Here is a 14,380-nt window from a genome sequence, read left to right as displayed (position 1 = left end):
ATAACAAATGCTGGAAAGGCTATGGGGGAAAAAAAAACCCCTCTCCACTGTTGGAGTGTAGACTGGTACAATCACTGTAGAAATCAGTCTGGAGATTCCTCAGTAAACTATGATTAGAGGTCCCATTTAACCCAGCTATTCTCCTTTTGGGTATTTTTCCAGAGGAACTGAAAACATCATACCACAGTGATATATGTGCACCCATGTTTATAGTAGTGCAATTTGTAGTAGCTAAATCTTTGAAACAATCCAAATGCCCATCAACCAAAGAATGGATAAAAAAGATGTGGTATTTTTATACAATGGAGCATTACTCAGCTATAAAGAAAGATAAACTCGAGGCTTTTATAGGTAAATGGATGCAACTAGAGACCATACTCACAAGTGAAATAAATGAGGCCCACATGTGCAAACATTGTATCATCTCCCTAGTGTAAGAACCTGAAAGAGTAAATAAAATCTGAAAAGGGGGCTGGGGATTTAGCTCAGCGGCAAAGTGCCTGCCTGGCAAGCACAAGGTTGTGAGTTCAATTCCTGGTACCAGAAGAAAAACAAAAACAAAACAAAAAAAATAAAATCTGAAAGGTATAACAGATATTGCAAAAGGGAAAGAAACTGCTCAAAAGAAGCAGTTTGGGATGAGGGAAAAAAGAAAAGAAGGGAAATAAATAAATACACACACACACACACAGATAGCTAAGATAATTGTACTGACCTTTTGGTTTATTGAAAGGAACAGTTAATGTTTGTTTGATCAGTCTTACCTGCCTATATATCTGGTTATCCGAGTAACCACTTTGAAGATAACAATATATAATACAACAACCATTGTTAATTTCCTATCGCCTTGTTTTGAAATTCTGTATCATTTTTATTGCTTTTATTTTGTTTATATCTTTTTGTTATTTTGTCTTTATTCTTTTCTCTTTTTAAAAAAAGAACCCCATATAGATTAAGCATCTTGTCCTTGTGAGCAGCTGTTGTGAAGAGGAAGAGTGTCTTCATGCTCAAGATGTCCAAGTGTCTAACTTGCACAAAGGTGCCATTTATTCTTAGCTGGGCATTTTTTTTTTTTTAGTTTCTTTCCTTTATTTTGAAGAGAAAAAAGCAACATTTCATAACAATAGGAGGATAACAATGGTTAATACATTGTATATTTTATCTTTACTCAGAATAGAAGATATAAGCATTTAATTGTCCAAACATTATGAGCACAAACCTTTCTTTTCAGTGAACTACGAGAAATTAGTAACGTAACTATCTTAATTATCTTTTATATTTTTTAAATGTTTTGCTCTTCCCTTCCTTCTTTTCTCCATCCCCCAATCCCAGTTTCTCTTTTTGAAGTTTCTTCCCATTTTACAATATCTATTGTACATTTTGGATCTTATTTACTCTTTCAGCTTCTCACACTAGGGAGACAATATGATGCTTACACATGTGCATCTGGTTTACTCCACTCAGGAGTATGGTCTCGAGTTGAATCTGTTTACCTACAAAAATCTCCCATTTATCCTTATGACTGAGTAGTACTCAATTATATAAAACGAACACATCTCTCTTATCCATTCCTTGGCTGATGGGCATTTGGGTTGTTTCCAACATCTAGCTATTACAAATTGTACTGCTATAAACATTGCTGCACATATATCGCTGTGGTATGATATTTTTAATTCTTCTGGGAAGATACCAAGAAGGTGAATGTTAGCTGGGCATTTAGAAAACCCTAAACCAGCTACTTGGTAGGCTGATACAGAAGGACTGCAAATTCAAGCCTATGATGGGCAACTGAGCAAGACTTATTTCAAAATTTAAATTAAATAAGGGCTATGGATGTAGCTCAGTGCTCTGCATATTCAATACCCATTGCCACAAAAAGAAGATCAAATCCCTAGGAAAGGTAATAGTCACTTATTCCTCAAAGTGATTAAAAACAAATGGAAAAATATTAGATATAGCTCCCGAGAAGACAAGAATGGAAATCTTTTGAGAGGTTAGGAACAAAAGTGGAAGGTCCTAAAGCCTGTTTCTTCAAAACATGGAGTGGAGGGTAGAGCTGAGTGAATTTTTTTTTTTTTTTTGAGCTGAGTGAATTTGTGACAGGCAAGGGCATTTAAAAAGTAATTGTTAAAGTTGAGTTATTGCAAATTTCTTCACCACCCCAAAAAATCCTCAGACTCCAAAACTTTCAAGACGGTATTTATTTGTCCCTACAAGGTAATCCTGGGCCTTTTCACTTTTGCATTTGTAGGGGTCTGAAACAGAAAAGAAAGTTCATCATAAATGGCTGAAAAATCAGACCAGACAGTTCACAAAAGAAATACAACTAATAAAGAAATATGGAGGCCGGGGGTGTCCATCAGAGGGACAGCACATGTGAGGTCCTGGCTTTGAGCCCCAGGTCAAAAAAGATAAAAGATTTAATTTCACTAGGAATGATATATGTTAAATTTAAATATACTGTACTTCACTGACTGTAGTAGGTCTCCTTATTGGTAAAAACAAGACTGAATTGACGTTTCTACACTGCTGGGTATTATAAGTGGGCGCTGTGCATCAAGACATCAAAGGTACCTACCTGTGAGCCAGGAATTCTACTTCTGCAATTCTATCCTGGAAAGAAAAACAAAAAACAGAAAAGGGTAAATGCATCAGGTTATTTGCCATGCTTATAAGAATAAGAAGTTGAAGAAAACTTATGTCCAACAATAGAAAAATGTCAAGTTATTAACAAATGACTTAACTAACAAGTTACTTAAATATGCCCATGACAGGAAAATCAAAAAACAGGACCCACGATGTGATTAACATACACTCTTATAGTTTCTAAACCCATTGCACAGGGAAAAAATTGGAAGCATTTTACTAGATTCTCAGCAGAGGTTTTACTAGGACAGTGAGTCCATCCTGCATCTTCTCCATTTTCTGAAATCCCAACTGGAATAAACAAACCCATGACTGAAAAATAAAGACTCAAATCATGGGCAATTCAGATAGTGAAACCCAATAAACATATCACTGTGGAAGGAAAAAGAAACTGTCATCAAGTGCTTTAATTTAGCTTTGATTTTTTTTTTTTATTTTCTTGTCTACTCTCATTTACATTTCAAGGCTGGGTTTTGTTGGACTAAAAGTGGTTAAAAGGAATGTGACCCTCAACTCCACCTCTTCATCGACTTCTTGGATATTGGGCAAGTTATTTCTATTCCTTAGATTCCTCACATGTAAAATGGATATAATTGTTTGCATATTACAGGGTTGTAAAAATTAAATAGATTACTATGTATAAAGTGCCAGGAAGTATCTGGCACAAAATATATATGAGTAATTCTTTTTTCTAATCTTAATTGAGTCTTGTCAAAATTCCTGTAATCAAGATTGTTGTTGTTGTTCATATTGAGCTTTAGAGGCTTTATTTAAAAAAAAAAAAAAAACTGTTTGCAAATATGAAATGTTTTAACCCTAAGACACAATTTTTAGTGTATTTTAGATCATTGTTTTATTTTGTTTTTAAGAGGTAGATGGAAAATTCTAGGAATATAATGTATATTTAAGTATCCCGATTGGAAAACGTTAAGTTTATCAATGTTGTCCTCTTCAGCATCCCTATGGGGCTTCTCTCTTCTTAAGCAATCTCCCCAAACCCTCTCCACTTCTAGGGGTAGTGAGGAGCATGCACTGTGGCGGGTGGAAGAGGACCCTGGCTGTTCCTCTGGTCTCCTTTGTCTTGAGGGGTGCTGACATCCAGTGTGAATGTTCAGGGTTTTGCTATGCCTTCTTTTCTCCAGGCCAGCCCCTGCAATGATTCAGGATTTACTTGAAGGTAATGGTCCTTACTGGGCAAGATAAAGGAGTTTTCCCACTATCCACATCATAAGGGTCTCGCTGAGGTCTCAGAAAAAAGTAGAATACAGTACAGAAAGTAAGATTACATTTTCACACATCTGTTGGTCCTGCCTCAGCCGTGGGAAAGTTCAACCAGAACTCAGAAACTGGAATCCAGCATTGTGGCCACAAGCCTCACTTTCACGTCTAGAGGGACAGGTATGTAGACAATCTTCCAGCAGATGAAGCTCCCTATATGAGGGAAACACTGGCCACCAAATGTAGCCGTGGCCTCTTCCTTGGGGTCCTGGTCCTGATCACATGATGCTTGGGGACTCTTCCCTTGTCTCCTTATCTTAGACCACCCCAATGAGGCAGGTGCCTCCGACCTGTATTCCACATGTGAGTAGCTAGAAGGATGTGAGGAGAGAAAAGATTTCCAAGAGGAGGGACCAAGAAAGATCAGAAAAGCCCTTAAAATAATGGAGTTCTATTTATAATCCCTTTACCATCCCACACTAGGAGATCTGTCATTAATACTTTGTCCTTCAAGTCCACTTTATCCTGTGTCTGTTCTGGATAACCCAAGAATTAGGATGTCAAAGGTAGTAAGGACACTGATCTTCCTTAGCTCATGGTGGCCTACCATTTATCGGTTTCTGGGTAACCCAAGAACCAACTGTCTCGAGAGAGAACACATCAGAAAAGTCTGGTCTCTCCCTCTGAAAGATTCTTCTATCCAGTTCTGCCTTTCTCCTCTGTATTACCTAGGGCCAATGATATGGACCTTTTGTAAGGTGCTTATAAAATCTCATGTAAGTAGTCCTTCTGGAAGTTAGTGGAAGGGAAAAAACAATGCAATCAATTTTACCACAAGTCCTATTATCTATATGGAAATAGAAAAGGAATTATTACCTTTCTCAAATAATGTTCTGCTTACTGATAGGGTTAGGCCACATACAAGGTAGAGTTGTCATTTAAAAACACCAGATTCACACATGTACACACACACGCGCGTGCCCACCCACACACACACACAAACATGAACCTGCATTCACAATAAATCAACCTCTGTGTCCATAGAATTAAAATTCCAACAAAACAGGATCTCCTTTTCTTATATTCACCAAGAAATAAAAATTTATCTTCCTTGTAACATTTTCTACTTATCTTGATCAACTTGAGCCTTAAGAATTTTCCTCAGGTGTCCAGTTGGGTTTCTTCCTCAATAACTGCAACCAGAGGATGCCCCACTGGAGTTGTCATCATTCCAAAGATGAACCTTTCCTGTCCTGCATGTCCCATGTAGCTAACCTTTCCAAAGTCCCAGAGAACTACAAGTATATGTGCCACCAAAGCACCAGTTCCTACAGCCCCAAAGCTTAGAAATCAGTGAAATCCTGGAGCTAAATGTAGTCACTGGACAGTGTTTTTGGAGCCTCAGTGCCCTTAGCCCAGGACTCCACAGTCAATTACCTAAAAAGGTGAGATGATCTAAGGCATCAACAGGGAGCACTGGGGACTGTAGCATACAGACAGCACCTGTCCCATCAAAAGGGAAATTCAACCAGGCACAGGGGTGTGTGCCTATAATCTCAGCACTCTGGGAATCTGAGGCAGGAGATCCCAAATTCAAGCCCAACCTGAGCAACTTAGCAAGTCCCAAAATAAAATATTAAAAAGGGATAGGGATATAGCTCAAGGCAAACGCTCTGGGTTCAGTCCCCAGTACCACAAAAAAGGGGATTCAATCTTCCAAAGTACTCTGCTGATTAACCTCCTCAGAATCTGCCCCATCAGTGAACTCTGGGGCAGACAAACCCGTTTACCATGCAAAAACTTAGATACATCATGATACTGTGGAATAACTGTTCGCATCTCCTGAAGCCACTGGTGAGGGGTGGGCATGAGATGGAAGACAAAAGAGGCTGTAAGTCAGTGGGGGCGAATCTCTGATACGTGTGCCACAGGGCTGTTATCCCTGAAAGCTCTAACAGGCTCACCATCACTGCTTTCGGGCTTTCCCAAGGGGCTAATACGTTCCTCCCAACTAGTCAGACCACCCCACTTCAGACCTTAAAATGCTATTTTAAAAACATCCCCAAGGACTAATTTCACAGATTGTCACAACCTGGAGAAAAGTGGTAAAAACCCACCACCCACACAGGCCTCCTCCTCTCAAAATCCCTTTCAAGGAACTTTCCCATGGCATAACAAAATTCAGAAATGTATGTTGGCAACACATTTAGGCTCCTTTAACAGACGTTTATGTTCCTGCACAGGTCGCTTTCCAAAGCCCTCCAATCCCAGGCCTCTCGGCACCCCACTCCAAAACTGAGGATGGTCAGAGACAGCCTCCACAGTATCACAGGCATATTTGAACACAATGCAGACCATGTGTGCTATGCAATGCCCAAGCTATGGTCACAAACGACAGAGAAGGAATAAACCAGGGGCAAGGCAGCCAGCATGTTGCCACCCAGCAATACTCAACCCCAATGTGGCAAGATATATACACCTTAAACTCCAATTTTAAACTCTTCCTAGACCTTGAAACTAATCTTATACCCACCAAGACCAGATGCGTGACTTCATGTAGGTCACGGCCCTCTCTGGCTGCTCTGGTCCCACATTTGCTGCTCTGGCCCCAGAAATTAATCTCTGTCCCTGCCATCAGCAGATTCTTGTGTGCTTCATTCAGGATTCTACCTCAGAGGAATGTTGTTGATCTCGCATAGCCTGTCCTGATTCCATTTCCAAATCCCCAGAAATGCCCATCCTTGCCAGCACCAAGAATTCCACTCCCTAGATCCTCCCAGAGGGCAAGAACAAGGTGCCTCTCTGGCACACTGAAGCTGGAAAGAGGCTGCATCCCATATCCCAAACCCCCCTGCATACGTGCATCTCAGCTGAGCTACATCAGCTGCAAGAACCCTGAAGGGTCTCCACTTAGGGTATCTGGTCAGAATTCTGAAACTCCAAATAGTCACCCCTATGGCCTAAACCCTTGGGAGGATCCTTTTGTCAAATGAAGGCTAACCTGAGCATTCCTAGCTCCTCTATCTTAGACCCATCCTGATCCTTGATTTAAAATGCAAACTTTTTAGAAAGTCAGTAAAAGCAATGCTGAATAATTGCTCAGTTCATGTGTAAACAAGATCTCAGAGCTAAATAAGTTAACAGAAAAAACTAGCCCAAACGATGGCTGAACAGCAGGCACTTCAAAGAAAAAATGATTTCTCCTCCTCTTGCATTTTGAAAAATTCAGAATTAATTCCAGTAGTTGGGTTACAGTAAGGTAAAGAGGACTCATGGTTATCCAAACTGAGGTATCAAGGTCCTCGCTGAAAGAGGAGAAGACACCCAACTTCGGATAAGTGGTGGCCTGGGTAGACTATCAGAGCCAATAAGAGGGTTCTTGTGGAGCCCAAAGAGGAACAAACTGAAATCTGCCACATCTGGTAGGATTCAATGAATATGCAAGCAGCATCCCTTCTGTGATTCCTGCCAAAAATGCAAGTGTGAACCTAATCAGGAGGAAACAGGTGAGGCAGATCAAGAATTTTATTCTACAAAATAACTGGTCTAGAATCTTTACAAGTGCCAGGGTCATAAAAGTCACAGAAAAGCCAATAATGAAGGAAGCTACAGAGATATGACAACTAAATGCAATTCATGATTCTCAGGTAGGTCTTTTGCTCAGAAAGGACATTATTGAGGCTACTGGGAAACTAGAATGGGGCCTGAAAACTGCAGGACAAAAATACACTGACACTGATTTACCAATTTTGGTGTTGCACTATGCTTATGTTAGTAGACTGTCCCTGCTCATAGAAAATACTGACGTAATTAGGTATGAGGTGAGTGCATAGCTATAACCCCAGCACTCTGGGAATCTGAGGCAAGAGCATCCCAAATTCTTGCCCAGCCTGAGCAACTTAGCAAGATTCTGTCCCAAAATAAAATATTAAAAAGGGATAGGATTGATTGTCAGGTTGGCAATTCACTCCCAAAGAGGAACAAACGTTCTTTGTATTATACTTGGAGCCTTTCTATAGGTTATTATTTCAGAATTTTTATTTTAAAGATGAGTGATTTGAATATCTAAAGATGAGAAATACTTGACAAAACTGATAAAATATTAGAACACTTCTACAAAAATAACACTGTACAACCAAGCCTTGAAAGTCACCCTTGACAGAAGTTACATATCTGGACTCGCTATGTTAATTGGAAGAATTAACATACACTTCCAATTCACAAACTTGGTGAGCTAAAAGGGCTAAAAATTAAGCGCCTTGTTCCCTTTTTTAAACGAAAATTCCAGTGAGAACTTTTCTGTTCCTTGTAGAAAATATTAGTTCACACTTTAAATTAATGTGCTGTAAGTGGCCTATCCCAGGTTCTATGGTCCTTGGTAAACAAGGATCTCCCATGTATAATCACCACAGCCTCCTGCTCCAGCCCAGGCCCAACAGAACTGACAGTAAAGTATGAGCTGCTATGACACTTACCTAATAAGGATCAACGAAGATTTAATACAAGTCTCATTCTCACTCTAAAATCCAGTATATATTAACACCAGCATTAGTGGGAGCATTATTATTATGACGAACTGAGACAGCCAGGATCAAGGTCCATGTCAGGTCATTTTTTTCCCTTTCTTTTCGTCTCAGTCATCCATGCGCCCTCTTGTGGTAGTAACAAGAATTGTCTCCTAAGCGTTGACTAGCAAGAGACGTTTCACATCTCAAGCAACCAGAATATGAAAATCTTGACCAAGCATATATTAAAATGAAATACTTGAAAAACAGCCACCAAATCAGAAATGGAAGCCAGTGTTTACAAGTGAGTGAACAGGAAGCCTATGAAGAACTCAAATCAGAGTAAACCACTGATGAAAGCCAAGTGAGAAAACTCAAAATACTTCACAGAGCTGGTGTGCCTGTGCCTTAGTAGTGTTTCCCATCCAACACTGACTGCTCACGGTGAGTCAGTTCAATATCTGTCCAAGTGAACATTGATATGCAGGCCAGTACACCAGACGTCTCACTGATGTGGTATCATTTGACTCTCTTATGTAGGAGGGAGGTGCTATTATCATTCCCATTCCATAGATGAGGAAACTGAGAATCAAAGAGGTTCAGGAACTCAAACAAAATCACAGAGCTAGCAAATGGTAAAACCCAGGTTGGGACCCCAGTGGCCTGCCTCCAGAGCCTGCATATAACTGCTATTCAAAACTACTTCCCACCATCATTTGTGACTCCATAGCCCCCATTTTCCCTTACACATCACAGTGAGCAATAACACCGTGCCTGGTTGTTTCCTACAGGCCTTTCTTATTTCAACAGCATTTATTATGGGTCAGGACAGAACAAGGGGCCTCAGTTGTGTAACACTGATCCACAGCAAAAGCCAAACGTGCACCTTCTAGACTCGGAGAAGCATGCTGCTACTTCCAGCTACCTCTTTAGTTTCACAAAGTGATGAGAGTCATTACAATAAATTGCTTTGTTATTACTTAGAAAATATTTCCTTACCTACAGCCCTCTACTCCCAAAATAGGATCACCATGAATCTTTATGTACAACAAGCTACTTACTTCTTTTCCTGGAGACCACAGAATCCAGAAAGCCTTTTGATGTGTTACATAATATCTTTTAAAAAATAAGCTTAGTTCTATATTGTGTCATTCTGGAGGAATTGCCCCTCTCCTTGAGCTGCCTACCAATTAGTTTAGGAATGTAATACTCTACATTAGGAAGGAAGCCCCATCCTCCCTACCCAGGTGCTTTCATAAAATTTTCTTCTTTTCATCATGTTTTAGGGTGGAAAATGACATGCAGCTCAAGGTATACGTGTTGAGCTCTTGGATATCTATATGGTGATTTAAAAAGGAATACTTTACCAGACTCCTGGCCAGTGAAATAACTCCTAGTCACAGGCAGCATGCTCTTGCAACAAGCATATGCAGGCTCACCACTGCCACCATCTGCCCAGGGCCTTTCCTCTTCATTCTTCAAGGCAGGAGCACAGCTGGTATGTTGGATAATGTTTTTTGATAGCTCTCTAGCCAAGGATATATGTGGTCCAGGAGGACTGTTGCTATAGTTCTGCTTATCTGGGTCTTGCTTCTAGAAACCATGTTAATTGTCAAACAGTATAATATGACAGTCAGACTTTTAAGATTTATATCAACAGATTTCAAACATTTAACTGATGAGGGTTCATTTTAGTGATAAAGGCAATGCTTAAGTTATTATGGAGAGAAACATTCTTCTGCAACCTTAAAATGTTATGCAATAGGCAACTACATTCAAAATAGTATGGTATGGAACAAACCCTGTATCTTTTAATGAATGCAGCACAGAAAAAAATGTTTCTGTTACACTATTAGAACACAAATAAAAAATAAGGCAGCCTGCTGCACGTTTGAATACCGTGGCCATGCCTCAAGCAAACCACCCAGTTTGGCCAATAGGAAAGTCTAATCCAAACCTATCTTCCTGGCAGTCACCTGAATATGAATAGCAGACAAAAAGGAATAAACAGCAAAAATTTTACCATACATGAATATTTCTAGGGTTTTCCTCTTCTAGTATCTCTCCTCTTTGCCTCTAAACATAATCATACTGCTTCTTAGAAGAGACTTCCACTTGAACTAATCGTTTTCTTCCTTTCCTTGTTTTGATCTTTCTCTCCATTCTCAGACTTCCAGGTTAAATGGACTTGAAGTTTGCCACTTGCCTTTGCTTGAACCAGTAATGCACTCCAACCTCCTAGGAGTTGACTTCTAGTCCATTCCTCTCCTGCCTCTCAAATGCTGGGCATGGCTGCCTTCGGTCTTGACCTTTCCTAATCTCTGTAACATCTTCTACTTTCCACCCTTAGTTTCCCAAGATTCTCTCCTTCTCAGCCCCTCTGCCAATCTTGTTCCTCCATCTTCTCCATTCTAATGATTTCCTCCAATTAAGGCATCATTCAGGGATTTCAAAGGCCTTTTCTCTCTGCATGTCTTATATGCCCTGACAACAGATTCATCTGCAGGCCTTTGGGTTTGCCTGTCCATGGCATGAGCCATAAAATTAGCCTGCACCATTCACTGCCTGCTGACTGCTTCTGCACTAACCCACCCAAATAATGCTGGTGACACAGCGGTGTTTCACAGTTTACAAAGCAGGTTCATGTATATTGTTCTGTTAAATTTTCACAAAACCCCTTTGTGCGTCCTAGTGGATGTTCTGCTAACAGAAAACTACCACCACAAAGTGCTTTCATGGAAGCCCTTTTTTGTGTCCCAGTTATCAAGATTATTAAAAATTCAGCAGCTATCACCTAGGCACCCTGAACAACGACAGGAGGTGGGTAAATAAATGGTCAGGGTCTCATCCAGATTTGGTTTTAAACTCTAATCCTGACACTTCTTAGCTGTGTGGGCTTTACTTATGCTTTGGTTTTCTCCTCTGTCAAAGGAGGACCATAAATACCTCTAAGGATTATTATAACCACTAACTGAAAAGTATACATAAATTGCTTGGCATAATCCCTCACATGGAGAAAAGGCTCCAAAATGCTGTCTGCCATTTTTCTAAATTCTTAAACCTTTACCTCTGAATCCTTGGCTCCTTCCAAAACATCACTGAGAACTTGTATGTATTCAGTTGCACCTTTAAGGATATCAACCTTGCTAGGCTTTCTGCTTTGGGGAAGAAATGGCACAAGTGCCTTCAGTTTGGCAAAACCGCGGTTGAGATTTTTTATCTAGAAAATAAAAAACAACAAAAAAAAGAGAAAACAAAAAGGCACAGGTCAGCAGCGAAGCTAACTTGTACAGACATCTGTACAACCACAAAAGGGGGTTGTGAGCACTCATTCCCACTGCCCTCTCATCTGGGTGGTAAATCTAAGCAGGCGGTGCCAAAGGGTCACGTTTCCACAAGCACTGCAGCGTATGGCCAGGGAGAGGGGGCATCAGTGCAGCTCTGCGGAGGGTAGACTGGAGGATGGGTCTGTGTCCACACTGCATTATAATACACAAGCAAGTGAAGTAGTGGCTGAAGCTGGACATCACTACACCAGTAATTAAAACCCCTTTGTGAGGACAAGTGGGAGGCTTCATATCACTAAGCTCCAGTCTTCATCTGCAAAATAGGAAGTATCTACCTTGTATCTTTTTGGGAGTGATTAAGCAAAATAATGTACACCAAGAAAACCCACCCACATCTGACATGAAGTCCTTAAGAAGTGGTGCTGCTGGTGAATAAAACACCTGTGTACTCAGGCACAGTGACCTCAACTCACCAACTTCTTCCCCAGTGAGTTAATGAGAGTCAAGTGTGGGAGTTTGCACACTGGTGGATTCAAAGACTCCTCATTTTTATTTTCCCTGTTCTCCAGGGTCTAAAACAATAAGTCCCCAACCTATACACATTCAAGTTGTGAACTTTCACGGGGGTACTGCGTAAGACTCAAGTTGCTAGTTTATGAATAAATCCAATTCACAAACAACTCTCTCAGAACAGAACTCATTCATAAGTTGGGGACTTCCTGTACATTGTCTCTGAAGACCTAGAACTCCAATGCTCATCCTTCTAAAGGACACAGGCCCTGGGAGAGTTGGCTCCCATTATGCCATAAAGCCAATATACTCAATTAAATTGACAGCCCCCCAGCCCACCACGTGGCAAAACAGACAAGGGAGATGGCTTCACATGAGAATTCGCATGAGGATTCAATGACCAGTGAACATATGAACAGATTTAACTTTAATAATCAAACTACAACAAATCAGATACCATTTTTTGTACACCAAGCTGGTCTTATTTTTGTCTTCTTAACCATATCCAACATCAGGAACAACATGAAAAAAAGTCCTGTTCTCTGGAACAGAGATAAAAATGAGAAACCTTTCCAGAAAGCAATTTGGTAATTTATTTCAAAGGTCATGTGTGCCTCTAATCCCAGAAGTCTGGAGGTTGAGGCACGAAAATCACAAGTTCAAGCCCAGCCCATGCAATTTATTGACTTGGAGAGACCCTATCTTGCTGTCTTTAAAAAAAAAAAAAAAACAAAAAAAGAGGATCAGGTGGGGATGTAGTGAAGACCCAGTACTAAAAAAAAGTCCTGAGATTGTATATATCTTGTGTCCCAGTAACTCAATTTATAGCATTTTATTCTAAGACAACACACAGATTTATGTGCCAGTAAAAAGCTGACAAACATCCTACACGCCTAGCAATAGGAGACAGAATATATATGGCCCACTTACATGACAGACTATGCAGTCAAAAACTGTTCTAAGAATACTTAAGAAAATGAGGAAGTACCTTTAGTACTTTACAAAGTACCTTTGTAAAATTCTGTACATCATTTACACAACTAGAAAAAAAAAAAGACTGGAAGGAAATACACGACGACGTTCACGGTGATTATCAGTGTTACATCTCCATTCCCTCTTCAGTCATGTCTGTATTTTCCAGGTGCACTAATTTTGTCATTTTAAAGAACGATTAAGGTCATTAGCTTCCTTAGCGGATAAAACCAGGGCCAGTTCTCTACCGAAGGCAATACCTTCCAGGTGGAAAGGGCCACTTAAAATAATGGATCATTTCAGGACCGTCAAATCACATCACAGGATTTATTTATTTATGGTTTTTTGAGACAAGGTCTTGCTTTGTAATTCAGGCTGGGCTTGAACTTACTATATAGCCCAGGCTGGCCACAAATTCAAAGCACTCCTCCTGCCTCAGCCTCCATCAGTGCTGGGACTACAATTGTGCGCCTCCACGGCCCGCACGGGATTACTTTTATCAAGGGTGTAGTAGCTGGTAAACGCATACTTCACCACCCCTGCAATTTCCAATTTCTCTTAAGTCTTCAGCCTCTACTTGGCGCTGCCTCCCCACACTTTCCCACACAAAACCAGTAGGCTCACTAAAGTCTCTGAAGGGCCCGGCTGGGGGGTGGGTGGGTTAGGAACAGCACCCCCAGAACTCATCTCTCCAGGTCTAGGCCTCAAGGTGCCCTCTGCAGCCCTCCGCCCTCCCGCCACCCCCCATCCTTCGCCTAAGATCCCTTCTCGGGGAAACCAAACCCAGAGATTACCAACCGCCTGACAAACTGGGTCACCGAAAGCGGACCGAAAATGCTGAAAGCTCCCAGCAGATGTCGCTCCAATCACGGCCGCAGGACAATTCCCGTTGACTTATCGCGGCCCCCTGACTGGGAAAGTTACCTTCTCCACTTTCTCTCGACGGCGCTCGAGCGGGAATTTGGACGCGAACCGGGACATTGTGATTCTTTACTTTAAAATAAATAAACTCGCTGGGGGTTGGGGGTGTGGCTCAGGGGTAGAGCACTTGAGCTGCTTGAGGCCCTGAGTTTGATCCCAATACTAAAAAAAAACAGCTTAGGCCGCTTCGCCCCCCATTCGGTATTTGCCTCGCGCGGGACTGAGCAGGCAGGAACGGCAGCGGCCGCCCGCGGCTGGGACGCCGCGCTCCTCTCCCGCGCCGAGCTCGCCGGAGCGCCCGCCAAGGGGACAGTCGCCGGC

The 14,380-nt window shown here is 41.2% G+C and overlaps 1 protein-coding gene across 2 annotated transcripts; it reads right to left on the bottom strand.

Annotated features, from left to right (window-relative positions):
* Positions 1–2,183: 2,183 nt before the first annotated feature.
* Figla (folliculogenesis specific bHLH transcription factor) lies at positions 2,184–11,589 on the bottom strand (the record flags this gene model as incomplete). 2 transcript variants are annotated; one of them, XM_013514581.1, is given in 4 exon segments in its annotated part: positions 2,202–2,255; positions 2,579–2,613; positions 9,737–9,962; positions 11,437–11,589. In XM_013514581.1, coding segments are annotated over 3 exon segments (384 nt in total), but the record flags the coding sequence as incomplete, so codon positions are not given.
* Positions 11,590–14,380: the final 2,791 nt, after the last annotated feature.

This window comes from Chinchilla lanigera, unplaced genomic scaffold (genome assembly GCF_000276665.1).
Source record: "Chinchilla lanigera isolate Chin_1 unplaced genomic scaffold, ChiLan1.0 scaffold00023, whole genome shotgun sequence".
Taxonomy (NCBI): domain Eukaryota; kingdom Metazoa; phylum Chordata; class Mammalia; order Rodentia; family Chinchillidae; genus Chinchilla; species Chinchilla lanigera.
The sequence above is the reverse complement of the archived record's forward strand: the minus strand, read 5'-3'. Positions and strand labels throughout refer to the sequence as shown.